General features: G+C 33.8%; 1 protein-coding gene across 2 annotated transcripts in view; it reads left to right on the top strand.

The window, feature by feature from the left end:
* The window catches only part of KLHL1 (kelch like family member 1), a 556455-nt gene that overhangs the window by 416905 nt on the left and 123460 nt on the right, over positions 1-16090 (top strand). For both annotated transcript variants that reach the window (XM_043997789.1, XM_043997788.1), the window contains one exon: positions 14155-14379. In XM_043997789.1, the coding sequence (XP_043853724.1) occupies positions 14155-14379 (225 nt within the window). The remainder of the gene's footprint in view (positions 1-14154; positions 14380-16090) is intronic.

Here is a 16090-nt window from a genome sequence, read left to right as displayed (position 1 = left end):
CAGGGAACAAGACTGAAGTGAAAGCTACATCATTTCCTATATCACTTTATAGCTGAGAGAGTTGCTTCCCTGAAATATAGCAAATCAAAGCAGGCTATATGTGAGATTAAAAAAAAAACACACCACATAGCAGAATTGTTAACTCTTGGTATTGATTGAATACAGAGTAGAACAAAGTAAGTTTAATCCACTGTGTCCTCTTCCAAATGGTGTTCAAGTCACTTTGTAACTGACACCTAATGAGTTTCTTTCAGTAGGGACCTTTTAGATCACTTGGGCTAGTCTCTTCCTTTTACAGATGAGGAAACTAAACTCTGAAGAGTTGAAATATTTTGCCTAAAATCACAAAAGTGGTTTGAAGCCAGATCTTGTCACTCTATGTAAGGGGCTTTTCACACTACTTTATTCATAGATTATTGCTAGGGAGATATTCACAATTCTGTTCTGGGAATTAGGAGTCCCAGAATTAAAACAATTCTTTAGGTACTTACTAGATGTTTGACCCTGGGCAAGTACTTTACCTCTTAGAGTTTTATTAATACACCTCTAAAATGAGGATAATAGTTGCATATTCAGGTTGTTGTGAGGATCGAATAAGAAGACATTCTTCTTGAGGGTCATAATTGCTTTTGGCTTTCTTTGTATCTTCAGGCATTGCATATGCCTAGTGCCTGGTACAAAGTAGGTATCTAATAAATACTTGTTGGAGGACTGGCTAAAATAAAATGAGATAATATATGTAAAGAGGTTTACAAAACACAAAGCCCTATATAAATGTTAGATATAATTAGATATTATGTCTTAAATTATAATGTTGGCCACAAATATATAAATGGCAAAAGTCACAGAAAAAAGGAAAACATGGGATAGAGAAAAATGGATGTCTTATTCTTGACTAAAACTTCTGCTCATTCTTTCTGATAAATTCCTTTCCCCTTCCTTATTTTATTATTATTATTTTTTTTTTTTGGTGAGGCAATCAGGGTTAAGTGACGTGCCCAGGGTCACACAGCCAGTAAAGTGTCAAGTGTCTGAGGCCGCATTTGAACTTAGGTCCTCCTGAATTCAGGGCTGGTGATAGAGATCCACTGTGCCACCTAGCTGCCCCTTCCCATCCTTTTCAGATTTCTAAAATAGTACTATGTAGGTAAAATACCCATGCCCCACCAAAGGAAAAAAAAAAAGTCAATCTCACCTAGCCATGGACCTAGAGCAACAAGAGCTGTGTGAGAAATAGTTCCAATTAGTACAGTTTGTCAGATCTAAGTCAAGCAGGTAAAAATCAGGTCAAGATGGCTAGTCTTAGTCATCTATTTAAGTCTTAGCTCTTAACTTTCAATGAAGACAATGATAATAGAATCAGTGAACAGTTACCATGAAATAAATTGGTTAGGAATCTTTGGAATCTAAAGTGAAAATCAAAATTTAAAAAAAAAAAAACCTCTCATTGTTGGAGTTGTTCACTTTTTTCCTTTTTCATATGAAAATCCAATACAAACCACAAAATTGTGGAACCCACAGTGCTACAAGATGTGGCATAGAATGACTAATGTGGATTTTAATAAATTGAGAAGCCTGCATGTATTGCAATAGATGAGGAAAAGAGATGTTTTATATAAGCCATAGGTCTTTCTCTGAAGAAAAAAGTCATATCATAACAAAAAGCTGATCTATTATCTCAGTCCTTTAGAGGACTGTCCTAGTTAATATCTGTCCCAGGTACCTACTTTGCTCCATTTGGTTCCACTTCAGCACATTTTCTTTGTGCATGGACCGTGACTTTAGGCAATACCAGATCAAGGTCGTCAGTTTGCACCAAGTCACAGAAACAGTGTTCAAAACCTTAAATAAAATTGAGCCAGCTGCAGCCCTGGCAACTTGTTTTCAAGATGAGGGAATAACAAAAATTCCTTATAGCATGAATCTCTTTCCTGGAGTTTCAGAGAAGGTTTGGACAGCCTCTTTTGATCTCCCCAACACTAAGCACAATGCCTGGTACATAGTAGTTGGTTAGGAAATGTTTATTGATTGAATTTTGTTCCGGGCCCTAACAGCCAAGACAGGTGCAGAGACAAAGACAGGCAAGGGCAACATTTGCACTTAAAAACAGCCTTCAGGACATGGAAAGCTAGGGACATATTTAGCTTATCAACTATAAAAGCTCCAGTTCTTCCTTGTTTCTGATTTCTCTATGTCCGACTCCCTGATTCCAGTTCTCTAGGCTTGGTTCCTTGTATTCCCTCTTGGAAAACCCTGTATTTTGCCCCTGCTTCCCTCCCAGTATAATTCTGTTAGATGACTATGACTTCTACATGACAATTTCCCAAACTGTCCATACCTTCTGATCTACTTCACTGGTACATAATAGTTTTTCTCTTGTCGCCATTTCTAAAAGGCTCCAGGCTCTTGTCGGAGGCTTTCATACTCATTGAATTTGAACATTGCAAAAGACCCCATCAGTCATCTACTCCAACCTATATCTCAAAAAGGATACCTACTACACTATGGTTGACTAGTGACCATGATGCCTTAAAGACATAGAGAGAAAGAAAAGATGTTCACCCCTTCCAACCTCCCAGAGGCAGCACAATTCTCCTTTTGGATAAGATACTTTTATATCTCCCCTATCAATTAGCTCCCTATTACCACAACATATATTCTAAACAATTTTATCCTTCTTCAAACTTCCCAAGGCACCCTCTATACCTGTAATCTCAGTTACAGATTTTTGCTTCATACTTCATTGGGAAAAAAAAAAAAGATGATGCCATTAACTGAGATGTCTCTCTTTTCCCTTCTCCCTCATCTCACATCATGCAGATCTATCTTCCTCCACTGATATTCCCTTTACTACTATTTCACATGAAGAGATGATCTTTGTCAAAGCAAACTCCTCAACATGCATCATAGAACCCATCCCATTCTGTCTTCACCAGAAAATTAACCTCTTCACTTGATGTTATATCTCTTATACCCCTCTAAACTATGCTCATTCAGAAAAAAAATCCTCACTAGATGCCTTCAATTCCTTTCCTCTTGCCTGATTATTAACCCTCTGTAATTCAAATCTTTAAACAGAAACTTCTCTCTGAAATTACTAATGGTCTCTTAATGGTCAAACCTAATGGTCTTTTCTTAGTCCTCATACTTCTTAACCTCCATATAATTTTTTTTGACACTATAAATAACCTTATTCTAGATTCTTTCTTCTTTCCAAGATTTTTTTAATCTCATGGTTCTCTTACATATTTGACAGTCTTCTTAGCTGTATCTTCAACTAATTCACACTCACCAATGAGCAACATCTCCTGGACCCTTGACTCTTTTCCCCCTTTACTCTTTCAGTTGGTTATTTAATCAGCTCCCTTGGGTTCAATTATCATCTCTATGTAATCCCCAGGTCTATTTATCTAACCTCTATTCTGAACTTTAATCATTTGTCATCCAAAGATTTTGGGGCATCTCCAATGGTTGCCTCATAGATGCCTCAAATTCAACACACGAAAAACAGAACTCATTATCTTTCTTCCCTAAACTCTCCCTTTTTCTGAAATTTCCTATTACTGTTGAGTACACCATCATTCCACAAGGCTCACAAACTTGGGATTATCATCAATTCCTCATTATCACTTAGGCCATATATCTAGTCTCTTGCCAATTTCTGTTTCTACTATCACAATATGTCTCATTATGTTCCTTTATCTCCTTTTACACAGCTTTACCCTGGAGCAGGCCTTTCACATGGAGTATTACAATATATTTTTCATTTTGTTTCCATGTGCCATCTATCCCTTTCCAATCTATTTTCCAGTCAGCTGCCAAAGTGACTTTCCTAAAGTGTAAATCTCACATCTCAAGTTACCACCCCCCAATAAACTCCAGTATTATCCTATTATTTCAAGAATTAGATATAAAATCAGCTAATTGCTATTTAAAGTCCTTCACTAATTATTTCCTCTCATAATCTTACACTGTGCCCAATTCTATGCAATCTGTAATCCATTGCATTTCTTCCTATGACTCCCATCTTCTGGCTCCCTGCCTGAAGTGTTCTTCCCTCCTTTAGACTCCTGATTTCCTTCAAGTCACAGCCAAAATCCGACCCTCAGCAAGAGGCTTTTCCCAAGTCTCTCCTAAACTCCAACACCAACTACTAACATCATTCTGAGATTACCTTCCACTTATGATACATATATTTTCCATGTCCATGATGGATTACATATTATCTCTTCCATTAGAATGGGAACTCCTTGAGAGCAGGGACCATTTCTTACTTTCTTTTTATTGCTAGCATTTAACACAGATCCTGACTCATACTATATTCTAGTTGAATAGATTATTGCTAGGAAGATTTTTGTTTGTTTTCCCATACATCAAGCCTGAATTTGCCTTTTTGGAACTTCCTATCAATACTTCCATTTTTTATTTGTGGGGTAGAGTAGAATAAGATGAATCCCCTTTTCTGTACTGAAAGTCTTTTAAATGTTTGAAGACTGCTACAATGGAACCTTTGAATCTTCTTTCTTCCAGGCCAAAGCAACCTAATTGTTTTACTCACTTAATCCTCATGGACTACGAACTTGAATCATTCTGGTTTCCCTTTTATCTATAGTCTCAATTTTATTCAAATTCTTCCTGGTTGCCGGGCTTCCAGAATGGAACATAGTCCTCCAGATATTGTCTGACCAAGGCAGACTACATTTGGACAATCGTCTCTTTATTCCTGGAAACTATGGCTTTCTCAATGTATCTCAAGATCATAATAATTTCTTTGGCCACCATATTATATTGTTTTCTCATGTTGAGTTTGTAGACCACTAAAATGCTTAGACTTTTTCAAACAAACTGCATTCTAACTATACCTTTCGTGTATTATGGTTTTGAGGGTGATCATATAAACCCAAGAATAAGACTCTATGATTAAATTAAATTTTGCCTTATTTTATTTAGACCAATTTTTAGTCTATCAAAAACTTTTGGGTTTTGGACTTTGCCATGCAGGGTGTTAGCTCTTCACTGTCTCCATTGTGTCATCTGCAAATGTGATAAACTTGCTGCCTCTAACTTTATCCAAGTTGATAAATAGTATTGAAGGCACACAATCCCTTGAGAAAACCACTGAAGAACTTTTTTTTTTTTTTTTTTTTTTTTTTTTAGTGAGGCAATTGGGGTTAAGTGACTTGCCCAGGGTCACACAGCTAGTAAGTGTCAAGTGTCTGAGGCCGGATTTGAACTCAGGTACTCCTGAATCCAGGGCCGGTGCTTTAACCACTGCGCCATCTAGCTGCCCCTGAAGAACTTTTTCCATGTTGATATTAAATTATTTTTTTTTCTGCTTTTTTTCAGGGCAATGGGGGTTAAGTGACTTACTCAGCATCATACAACTAATAAGTGTCAAGTGTCTGAGGTCAGATTTGAAGTCAGGTACTCCTGAATCCAGGGCCAGTTCTTTATCCACTGCGCCACCTAGCTGTCCCCTGATATTAAATTATTAATTATTAGTCTTTGGGGATGGCCATCCAAACACTTCTAAGTCTAATCTAATTTTTCTATAACCTGGTACACATTAATCCATCTTTTCCAAAATACTAGCATGAGAAATAGTCAAATATTCTCTTAGAAAACCCATTAAAAGGGAAATAAAGTTAGACTTCCATGGTTTGTTTTGGATGAAGCCATGATGAATATTTATGATTGCCCCTTCCTTTTCTAGAATATCACTAAATTTCTTCTTAATAATGCATTCTAGAATTTTTCTGGGATTGGAAGTCAAGCTCAGTCAATCATGTATTTAAATATTTATTAAATGTCTTTTATGTGCCATGTACTGTGCTAAGTGCTGAGGATGCAAAGAAAGGCAAAGACAATCCTTGAGGCGTACACAGTCTAATGGCAGAAAACAACACATAAAAAGAAATACACATAAAATTCACATAAAAATAACACATTTAAAAGAAGCTAAAAGGGGGGGGGGAGGGAAGGACATGATGAAATCCAGAGAAGTACAGTCGGGTTGGAAATTATGAAATGGCTGCCATGGACACCTTTCTGACAGATATAGGAGGAGCTCACTATTGTCCATCTTGCACTCTCTATAATCAGAGGGAGGCACGGGGTACTAAGAAGGTATGAGTTTCATAGTTGATGTGATCTTTCAAGAAGATGAGTTTCTGGAGACAGTGATGAAGCTCACTCATCTAGAATTTAAATATTACAAAAAAAGAAAAAGATTACACAAAATAAAAATAAAAATATATTATTTTCCATGTCTTGAAAATCAGAAAATGATTTCTCCTTCCCCAATCCTGTGTTCATATTTTATTCTCCACAATCTTTTATTAACATGCGTAGACATCACATGTACATTTTTAATACTTTGGAATATAATTATCTGAGTCAAATTGCTAAAATTTATTAAAATAATTAAGTATTATCGTAATATCTCCTTACTTACCTTGAGCTCAACTTCCTACTAGCCAGTTTTTATGTACCCTTCCCCCATTCCACAAGTCATCTTCCTTTTAGGGAAAATTAAAAAAAAAACAGAAGAAAAAGAAGAAAACAATATATTCTCTTCACTGGAAATTATCATCTTATTATCCTTTCTTTTAATTCCCTTCTCTTCCTCAATAATTAAAAAATAAAACAGAAACAAGCAAAATATTCCTCATGCTATCATTAGCTTTCCTTACTTGTTTCAGTTCTTTATGAGCTCTAATACTCTTAAAATTATTTTTGTGGTAATGTGACCCACTTTTATATTCATTTTCTATCTACCCTATCCATCCATTCTCCCCCCATATATGTATGTATGTATAGGTGTGTATATATGTACACATACACACATTTGTGTACATATGTATGCATGTAAACATGTATACACACATGTACATGTGCACATATACACACACGTTGGTTTGTTCTTTGTTTAATTATCTTTTTACTTTTAGACCACTTTTTTTCATCTTTTGCCTCTGCTAATGTTTTCTCAAAATTGAGGGAGTTTATCAAACTATTCCTGGGATTCCTCTCTTTATATATCAGAAATCCTACTTATCATTTCCCCTGAAATTCCCATTTTTCTATCCCAACAAATCTCACTGTTGATGGGAATTAGATCCATAAAAGAATTTCTCTTTGTTAGATCCTCTAATTTTTGAAAAATAAAATCATTACTAAGACACATGAAAAAGTTATTATGCACTTGGTTTTGGCAGAGAGAGAGATACAACAGAAGTCTTAATCAAATTTTGCACCACTATTCTGTCATGTCTTTGTGTATCACATTATCTATTTACTGAAGTTTTCATACTTGTTCTTTCTGTATAGATGGTCTCTAACATACTATGATGGAAATAGTCTCTCTGTCTCACTTGATCACCACCCAAATATTCTCCACCATGCCTACACATTCTCCTATGCTCAATTCTGGATTTACCCACATAATTATACTTAATATAAACTACAACTCTGATTTCCTATATTCTTTCATGCATTCTACTTATTTTTAATAAAAAGTGTTAATCTAGAACCATATTCCAGTCATAAGTTACATTGTAATAAGTCTCAAAGATAAATATAAGGTCAAATTTACCTGCCTTGGTAATATCATCTCTATTTAATCTTCCTTCTTGCTCTGATTTTTGTATCAGTCCACAATTTCTTTTTAAGACCCGGGTTCTCCTGTTACCTCCTTTCTTGGATTTTTTTCTATGAAATTTGGGCTAGTTTTTATACTTTGGAGCTACTCTCTCTGGTATCTAGATTGGTAGAGGAGAAAGTACATATAAATAGATAAGTGCCTATGTATATTTATACATATGTACTTTTTCCTCTACCATTTCTTTTTTAGTCTAACACCTTGAGGTTTGTTGTATGTATTTATGTCTGTAAGATTTGGGGAGGCAAAAAAGAACCCTATGCTGCATGTTTTGCTTTAAAGACATTTTGAGACTAGGAAAAACATTTTTCAAGGAGAATCTAAGGAATGTCATTGTGCTCCATTTGCTAAAAGTATTTTAAAATTGGATTGATGCTACCTGTTATTGGAAATACATGATGACCTGTGTAAATTTCCTTTGACACAAAACCACTATCATTCTTGCAAAATAGTGAGAAAAAGCCAAACTTAATCTTCAGGAGAACTGAGACTCCCCTCCTTCCCCCTTTTATCTATTTAGAATGAACTTTGTGTTCATTAGAAATAGGCAAAGTCCCCAGGGGATCACCAGGCAAGATCACTCGTTATAATGGTGGGAAGAAAAAAAAAGATGAAAAATGAGGAAAAAGAAATCAAATTCTTTTCACTCTCAACTCAAAAACCAATAAGTGATTTTTGGCCTTGAGCAGTCAGAGTATATGGATACTTTCTGTATAGAACCTAGCACATCATGAATGCACATGAATATTAAATAAATACATTTTGGTAATGTGCCCAGCACAGTATCATGTGCTGATGGGTACTTAATAAATTCTGTTTGATCATGTTGGCTATGAATGTGCACAAAATGTTAATGAATGCAGCTCTCTGACACAATAAGACTCTCATATACAGCCCCACAGGGGACCAAGAGACTGTGTGAGGGGGCATGAGGTAGGGGGTGGTACATGTGCATAGGCTTGATCATGCTCCCACTGAGTATATGTCAAGAGACTGGCAAGGAAAGACAAACTTCCTAGAGCTGATTTAAATTGTTAGCTCAATAGAGGCTGGCAGAGAGAGTAGAAAGTAAAAGACTTAGAGCTAGGTTAGGAAAACTATACACAGTGCCTGAAGTGAGTCTAATTTCAACTATACTTTTGAAATAAGTCAACATGGATATAAGAATCCTTGAGGGCTTTCAGTTAATATTGCTTTGTGGCAGTAGCTGTCTGTGCCAAAGGTGCAAAGGCTTCCTAGTGTACATAATCTAGATGAGGGCATTAGGACAATCTTATAAGTCACTGCAACCATGATAAGGCATTACTGACCAGGATTTCAGGCAAGCATTTAATAATACAGGGAGAAACTACCATCAAGTTAGGCATCCTTTCTACTCATTCCTCAAAGTGCCTGCAATTCTCAGATAAAGGCTAGAAAAGCTCAACTAAATAATGAAGAGGGGCAAGTATATCTGATCCTGAAATATTTTAGTAAAAATCAAATCAGGAAATGATTTGTTTCCTGGAAACTTATTCATTATGGGACTGTAATATTTATTTAAGAAATTGTCTTTAAATTAGAATTTATGTTCAAGGAACATTTATTAAAAATATGGAAAACAAAATTCCCTGGCAACAATCTTTTTGCTCTCTTTATCATTTAATTTTCCCCAAAAGGGTTATTTAGCCTCAATGGTAGAAGAAATAACTTCAAGATTTAGCTTACTCTGTATTTATAGACTCATTATGATGCTTGGGAATTTCTCAGCTCAGGAGTTGTTGCTGATCACCATTAACATCATTATCACTCTCAAAAAGTATTTACCACATGTTTATCTGTAGTGGCATTAAACCAAGGTTTGGGGGGGGACCTCATTAAGATATTTTTCTTGTCATTTAAAGATTTATACTCAAGTAGGAATCTGATTTTGAAGAGTATATACATTAGAAGAATAAACAATTAACAGTATTTTCATATGTGTTCTGTGTACTCTCTGAGAGTAGGGACTTTTACTCATAATTTGTTTTTGTAACCCCAATGCCTAAACATGCCTTAGAACCTAAGTAGGTACTTAATAAATGTGTGTTGATTTGTTGACTGATTGATTAGAAGATCTGTAAGTGAACATGAATATAAATTCCAGAGATGTATATTCTATTCTTTTGATTTCTCCTACCCTCAAGAATAATTTTCTTTTGCCTTATCCCCTTATTTCAGCAATGGGCAGCAGTCTTCTCCTAAGGTAGACTTGGTTTCCAAGCATTAATGCATATTCTTTTTTTTTTTAAATAAATCATGCTATAGTGAAAGGAATGCTGGGTTGCTTTGAGGCTCTGAGTATGAGCTAGTTGAGTGGGCAATATAATTTTACAGATATAGGTAAATATAGATAAAATTTTGCAGATACATGAATGTATATATGGGGAGAGGAACATGGGAACACACCCAAAAGTGTATAATAAAGTTTAATTTCTGTTGATCCACATATTATATGTTAAACAGTAGGAAGCATACAGCCTGAGGAACTGATATTTTTGTAGTGCTTTTATCATTTCTACTTTCTGATTTTAGACTATATATACAATATATCTGTCTATTTCTTTATTTTCTAGTATATGTGGCCATTTCCCACTCAGGTTATCTTATGATTTGGTTTTATAATCTAATTACAGCAAACTTTTCACTCCTGAAGAATACTCTTCCATGCGTAAAAAGCCATTCTTCTAGTAATAATGATTTTTAGTGAAATGACTGAATCAATGAAGCATTTGTTAAGTATTTACCACGTACAAAGCATTGCTGTAAGTTCTAGGATACATATTGAAAAGTAAGATATCCACTTCTCAATGGACTTATATACAAATGGTGGGATACAATATACATGAAACTTGAAACTGTTTTATTTGAGTCAGATCAAACATAAATTTGTCTGAAATACACACAACTAAGAATGTGATTTTTTTTCCTAAAGGTAAACTGCAAGTAAAATGTTACTTTAACATATCTTTCACCTAGTGCTTGACTTATAATAAGTACTTAATAAAGGCTTATTTATGTATCTACTCATCTGATTAACTGGTATTTTAATAATCTTTTATGAAAATTTTGTCATCTAAAATGTATTCTGTATAAAGCTACAAGTAGGGATAAACAAGGTGAGTTTCCTATAGAATAACATATAGGGAGGGAATACTGAGCATTGTGCAATACTTTTGTGTACAGTAATCACTCTGAGATTACCTTTCATGTACAATATTTATGTAAGTATATGTGTGTATAGAACACATGTGTGTATATATGCAAATGTATTTATGTACATGTATATATGCCTATACATATATACACATATCTTCATGTATATGCATTTGTATCTATACACATACACACATACAGGCACAATATGTGCATTTGTGTATGCATCTATACATGTATGCATATATGAGAGGTAGTATGGCATAGCTAATATAGAACCAGCCTTAGAGTCAGGAAGACTGAGATTTAAGTTCTGCCATGAAGATAGAGAGAAAAAGAGATAAATGATAAATAGATATACATACAAATTTAGGTAACAAAGTGGATGGAGTACTGGGTCTGGAGTGAAGATTCTTCTTCCTGAGTTCAAATCTATTCTCAGAAACTTACTAGTTTTGTGACCCTGGTCAAGTCACTTAACCCAGCTTACTCCAGTTTCCTCATTTGTAAAATGAGCTGGAGGAAAAAAAATTGCAAAACCAATCCAGTATCTTTGCCAAGAAAACCTCAAATGGGGTCACAAAGAGTAGGGCATGACTCAAAATGCCTGAAAACATAGATATTCTTTTTTTTTTGGCAGGGCAATGAGTATTAATTGACTTACCTAGGGTCACACAGCTAGTAAGTGTGAAGTGTTTGAGGTCAGATTTGAACCTAGATCTTCCTGAATCCAGGGCCTCTTCTCTATCCACTGTGCCAACTAGCTACCCCATAACATAGACATTCAAAGTGATCATATGGAATACACACACACACACACACACACTTATATATGTATATATATACATACATATTTTATATATATACACATATATGTGTGTGTGTGTGTGTGTTTTGGCATGTTGCATATTGTTTTATCCATTGTTACGTGAACTCCTTAAAAACAGTGACTGATTTTGCTTTTCGTTGTTTCCATACCACTTAGCACAGTGACTGTACATAGTAAGCACTTAATGAAATCTTGGTGACTTATGAGTGGTATTTTTTTCCAGTGAGGAATTTTGATCAAGGAATGCAGATTGGCACCTACTTTGAAATATATAGTATTAGAGAGTTGCCTAAGGAAACTGAGAGATTGTGACCTTTTTTAGGTATATGCTAAAGACAGGGTTTGCATGATGGTCTTCCTGCCCACTGGGCTGGGTCTGTTCTATATTCACTATGCCATGTTACCTCTCATATACATGTATAATGTATGCAGAGCTATATACATATACATACATTTATACCTATACATATAGAACAATCATTCAGTAGGAGTATAACTTGACTGGGAGTCAAGTGCTACATCTAATATACACTGGCTGTTTGAACTTAAGTCATTTAACCTCAGTGCCCAAGGAAATGCTCTGAGACTATTGCAGGAAAGGTTTTGACCTGCATTGGTAGAGGCATATTAAGTAGGATGTTAAGCAATATTCCCTTAAAGGATCAATCCCACTTTAATTCTATTATTCTGTGAAGTGCAAAAGCCAATGCCACTTCCTGCCATCTTTCCTTTGAGAGGGTAATCACAAAAGGCCTTATATTTTCTTTATAATCAGGAGGAGAAATCTAACCACAGTACCTCAGTGACACAGAAATATGCTAAATTGAAGAGAAAAGAAGGAATTCTATATATAATCAGAAAAGAAACTTTCAAGTATAATTCAGTCCAATAAACTAGTTCACTCTAGAATAGGTCCAATATAGAAAATATTCTACTTGTATACATGAGGATTTTAGTTTTAATAGAATACCTCATAAGAAGATAAACCTTTATTGAAATAATTATCTTCATTTTATGTCATACTAATATGCACTCTCATCAGATAATTATATATAAAGATCATTGTGATTCCTTATTGTTATGTATAATCAAGATATTAATTCATTTATGCAACTTTCAATTTTAAATTCAGAACTACTAAAAAAAATCACTTCAGTCAATTGAATGTGGAAATTAGTTCATATTTTATATAATATCTGAAAACTAGCAAAGGATTTAATATACCCAGTTGAGTTTCTATGTTATTATAACTCAGGTACACTTAAATAGAAATTAATATTATTTATTTTTACTTTTAGTTCAACTAAACCAAAAACACTGATACCATGATATTTGGTATTTGTATGTGCATTCCTGTTTATCGATATCCCAATTTGAGAGATAAATGAATACTGAAATTATTGCTTTACAAAGAATTTTAAACTTTTAAAATAGTAAACATATTCAAAGATTACTTGAAATAATGCAGGGATACTGATTCTCTCAGGAGGGATCTTTAATCATTTTGGATGAAATATTACCAGATATAAATCTGAACAATAAAGTAAAATACTGAAATTTCTTAGTTCTGCTTAATCACTGTTTATCAGTGGTGAATTAACTTACAGTCAATCATCTAAATATTTACCAATATGTTTTAAGTAAACATTTGTCTATACAATATGATTAATAGGATCTACTTTTAAAAAGTTTAAGCATGGGTGAGATTACTTTTTACCGCTATTGCCATTCTTTGAGATTATTGTACCCTGTATCATTTTACTTATATATTACATCCCTAATCATATAAGTTCCTTAATTTAGAGATGTCATAATTAGTAAAAAATTAATTTCTATCTCTGTTTTAGGCTATGTATCAGTCACATAATTAAAATAATTTTTTAAACTCTAAAATGATAATAAATACAAGTTAAAATAACTTTCAACTGAACTGGAAAGCCGCTTGAGAGTTAGTGTTTAGTATATCAATTAAAAGGCAACATCTAATCCATTTTGTTATGGTGAAACTCAACTTTTATGAAATATATTTTGTCATTAATATCTTTCATTAGAAACCCTTGAAGTAGAATACATAATTCAACAGAATCTAATTATAAAGTGTTGGTTTATAAAGCTTTCCCTAACTCAGACATATCACTATTCTAATTGATTGGCAAGCTGTATATCTAGTTAGCATGTGAAACCAGCCAAAGTAACTGGATCATGAATAGCAGTTTGCCAATCCAATCAAGATCCTGGTACTTTAGCTATTACCACTATAAAACAAACTTACCAGTCATATTGGTTAAACAAACCCCATTATCCAAAAAGCTACAAGGGGCATACCAGGAAAATAAATTTTAGTAACTCTGTTACTGCTTTTATTTTGGTTTTAAGAGAGACTGAGTTTGGTAGATCCAATTCTTATTCCAATTTGTAAAGTATGTTTCATGCAAGAGCTATATAGTTAATTAATGGTAATTGGTGATGATCTTATTGTATGCTTTATCAGGTGCTACAACTATTGAGAAGTATGACCTCAGAACCAATTTATGGATCCAGGCAGGAGTGATGAATGGCAGAAGGTTACAGTTTGGTGTGGCTGTCATTGATGAAAAGCTCTTTGTTATTGGTGGTCGGGATGGCTTAAAGACCTTGAACACAGTTGAATGTTACAATCCCAAAACCAAGACTTGGACTGTTTTACCTCCAATGTCAACACACAGGCATGGTTTAGGTAAGGACATCAAACTTTAACGATGTTATATTTTACATTTTGGGGGATTATAATGTAAAATGAATGTTGAAATGTGCAATCACCACATCTTGTCAATATGTGGAGTTTAAGTATCAAAATTTTTGTTATATCTGAAGCAAATCTTGAGTTATAGCTTAAATTGATGTAATAATAACTCCGGTTGTTTACATATTTTGACAACAGAATAGTTACTTCTATTTACTTTTACAATCAATATGTAGAATGAAATCCAGGTGTTTGAAGCAAAGTCCTTTTAACACCCCTGCATTTCTTTAACATCTAAATGATATATTTTTAAATCTCTAGATGACAGTAAGTATAATATATTATCAAACTACAGAAAAAGAGAAGTTCTTAAACTAGCAGAATAAATTTCTTTGGGAAATGATGCTTTCCTTCACTGATATGTGAGGAAAGAATTTGGAAAGCATAAAGTAAGGTGCAACATTTTAGTCCTTCCTAAGTCAGATATCTATGGCAAATAATTTAGTTATTTTTATTGAGTTATTTAAAAACTCTTTTGGTTTAAAACTAAAGAGACTATGGAATTTCTCAGCTCCAGTAGTATGGTCACAAAAGACCTGACATGTCAATCAATAAAATAAAACAAAATAAAATATAAATGGTCCACAGTTCTGTGCTTGTGGCGATTGTTGAAGAATGCCAAAAAGTGAAGAGAAGAGAAGAATCTTCCAATTTTTAAGCTGTAAGATTTATTTTAAATATAATTATTCTAAACATGAAAAACTTATCCAGGAACCAAAGTGTTAACTCAGTAATCAATGAATTAAATTATGTCAACATTGATAGTATTGCTACAAATAAAACCAAAATATGTAAGGAAGCTGGACCTAAATAAAAAAGATGACTCAATTTCCTTTTGTCATTGTCATAAATTTAAAGCTCAAAGGGACCTTAGAATCCATCAAATCCAATTTCCACATTTTAAATACTAGGCTACTGAGGAATAGATTGCCAAAGTAACTTGCCCAAGGTCACAGAATGACTAAATGTCTGAGAAAGTATTTAAACCTAGACCTTTCTTCCTGATTCCACATGTAACACTGTAACTAAAGGATAGAATTTGATCTGTTGCATTCAAATGCAACAAGAAATATCTTATGGGACATTTACTCACCTCATTATTAATAGCAAAATAAAGACTTCTATGAATATACCTTAAATGTTTGTGACTATATCTTATGAAATGAGTGAAAAAAATAGGCAAAATCTTCTAATCAAGTCAATATATACAACATTGATTCCTGGTGATTTCAAAGTATATGGGTGAGAACAGTGAAAAATAGTCTAGAAAAAATGGACTTAGGATTAAGGAACAAAAAAAAGTCAAAAAGCTTGCAGATTTTTATAACTTTCTTATTGTATTGATATTATATATAATAATTTTATTACTATATCTGGTTCATTTACTCATCTCATCTTTGTAATCTTTAGGACCATTTGCATTTCTTCCTATCTTCTATGGGTACTGGGGAATTAGATGTCAAATGTAGAGTTTCTAATTTTACTAATGATGAATATCATTAAGACCATAACTCCATAAACAACACATACATGATGACAAATGAATATGTACTTATGGGTGTATATCTATAGACATAAATATACACATGTGTATTCCACCATGAACATTTTAAGTTTTATGTCTTACTTAAACCTTGTATGATCC

This window comes from Dromiciops gliroides, chromosome 3 (assembly GCF_019393635.1).
Source record: "Dromiciops gliroides isolate mDroGli1 chromosome 3, mDroGli1.pri, whole genome shotgun sequence".
Lineage (NCBI taxonomy): Eukaryota > Metazoa > Chordata > Mammalia > Microbiotheria > Microbiotheriidae > Dromiciops > Dromiciops gliroides.
Note: the sequence above shows the minus strand (reverse complement) of the source record. Positions and strands in the feature narration are given on the sequence as shown.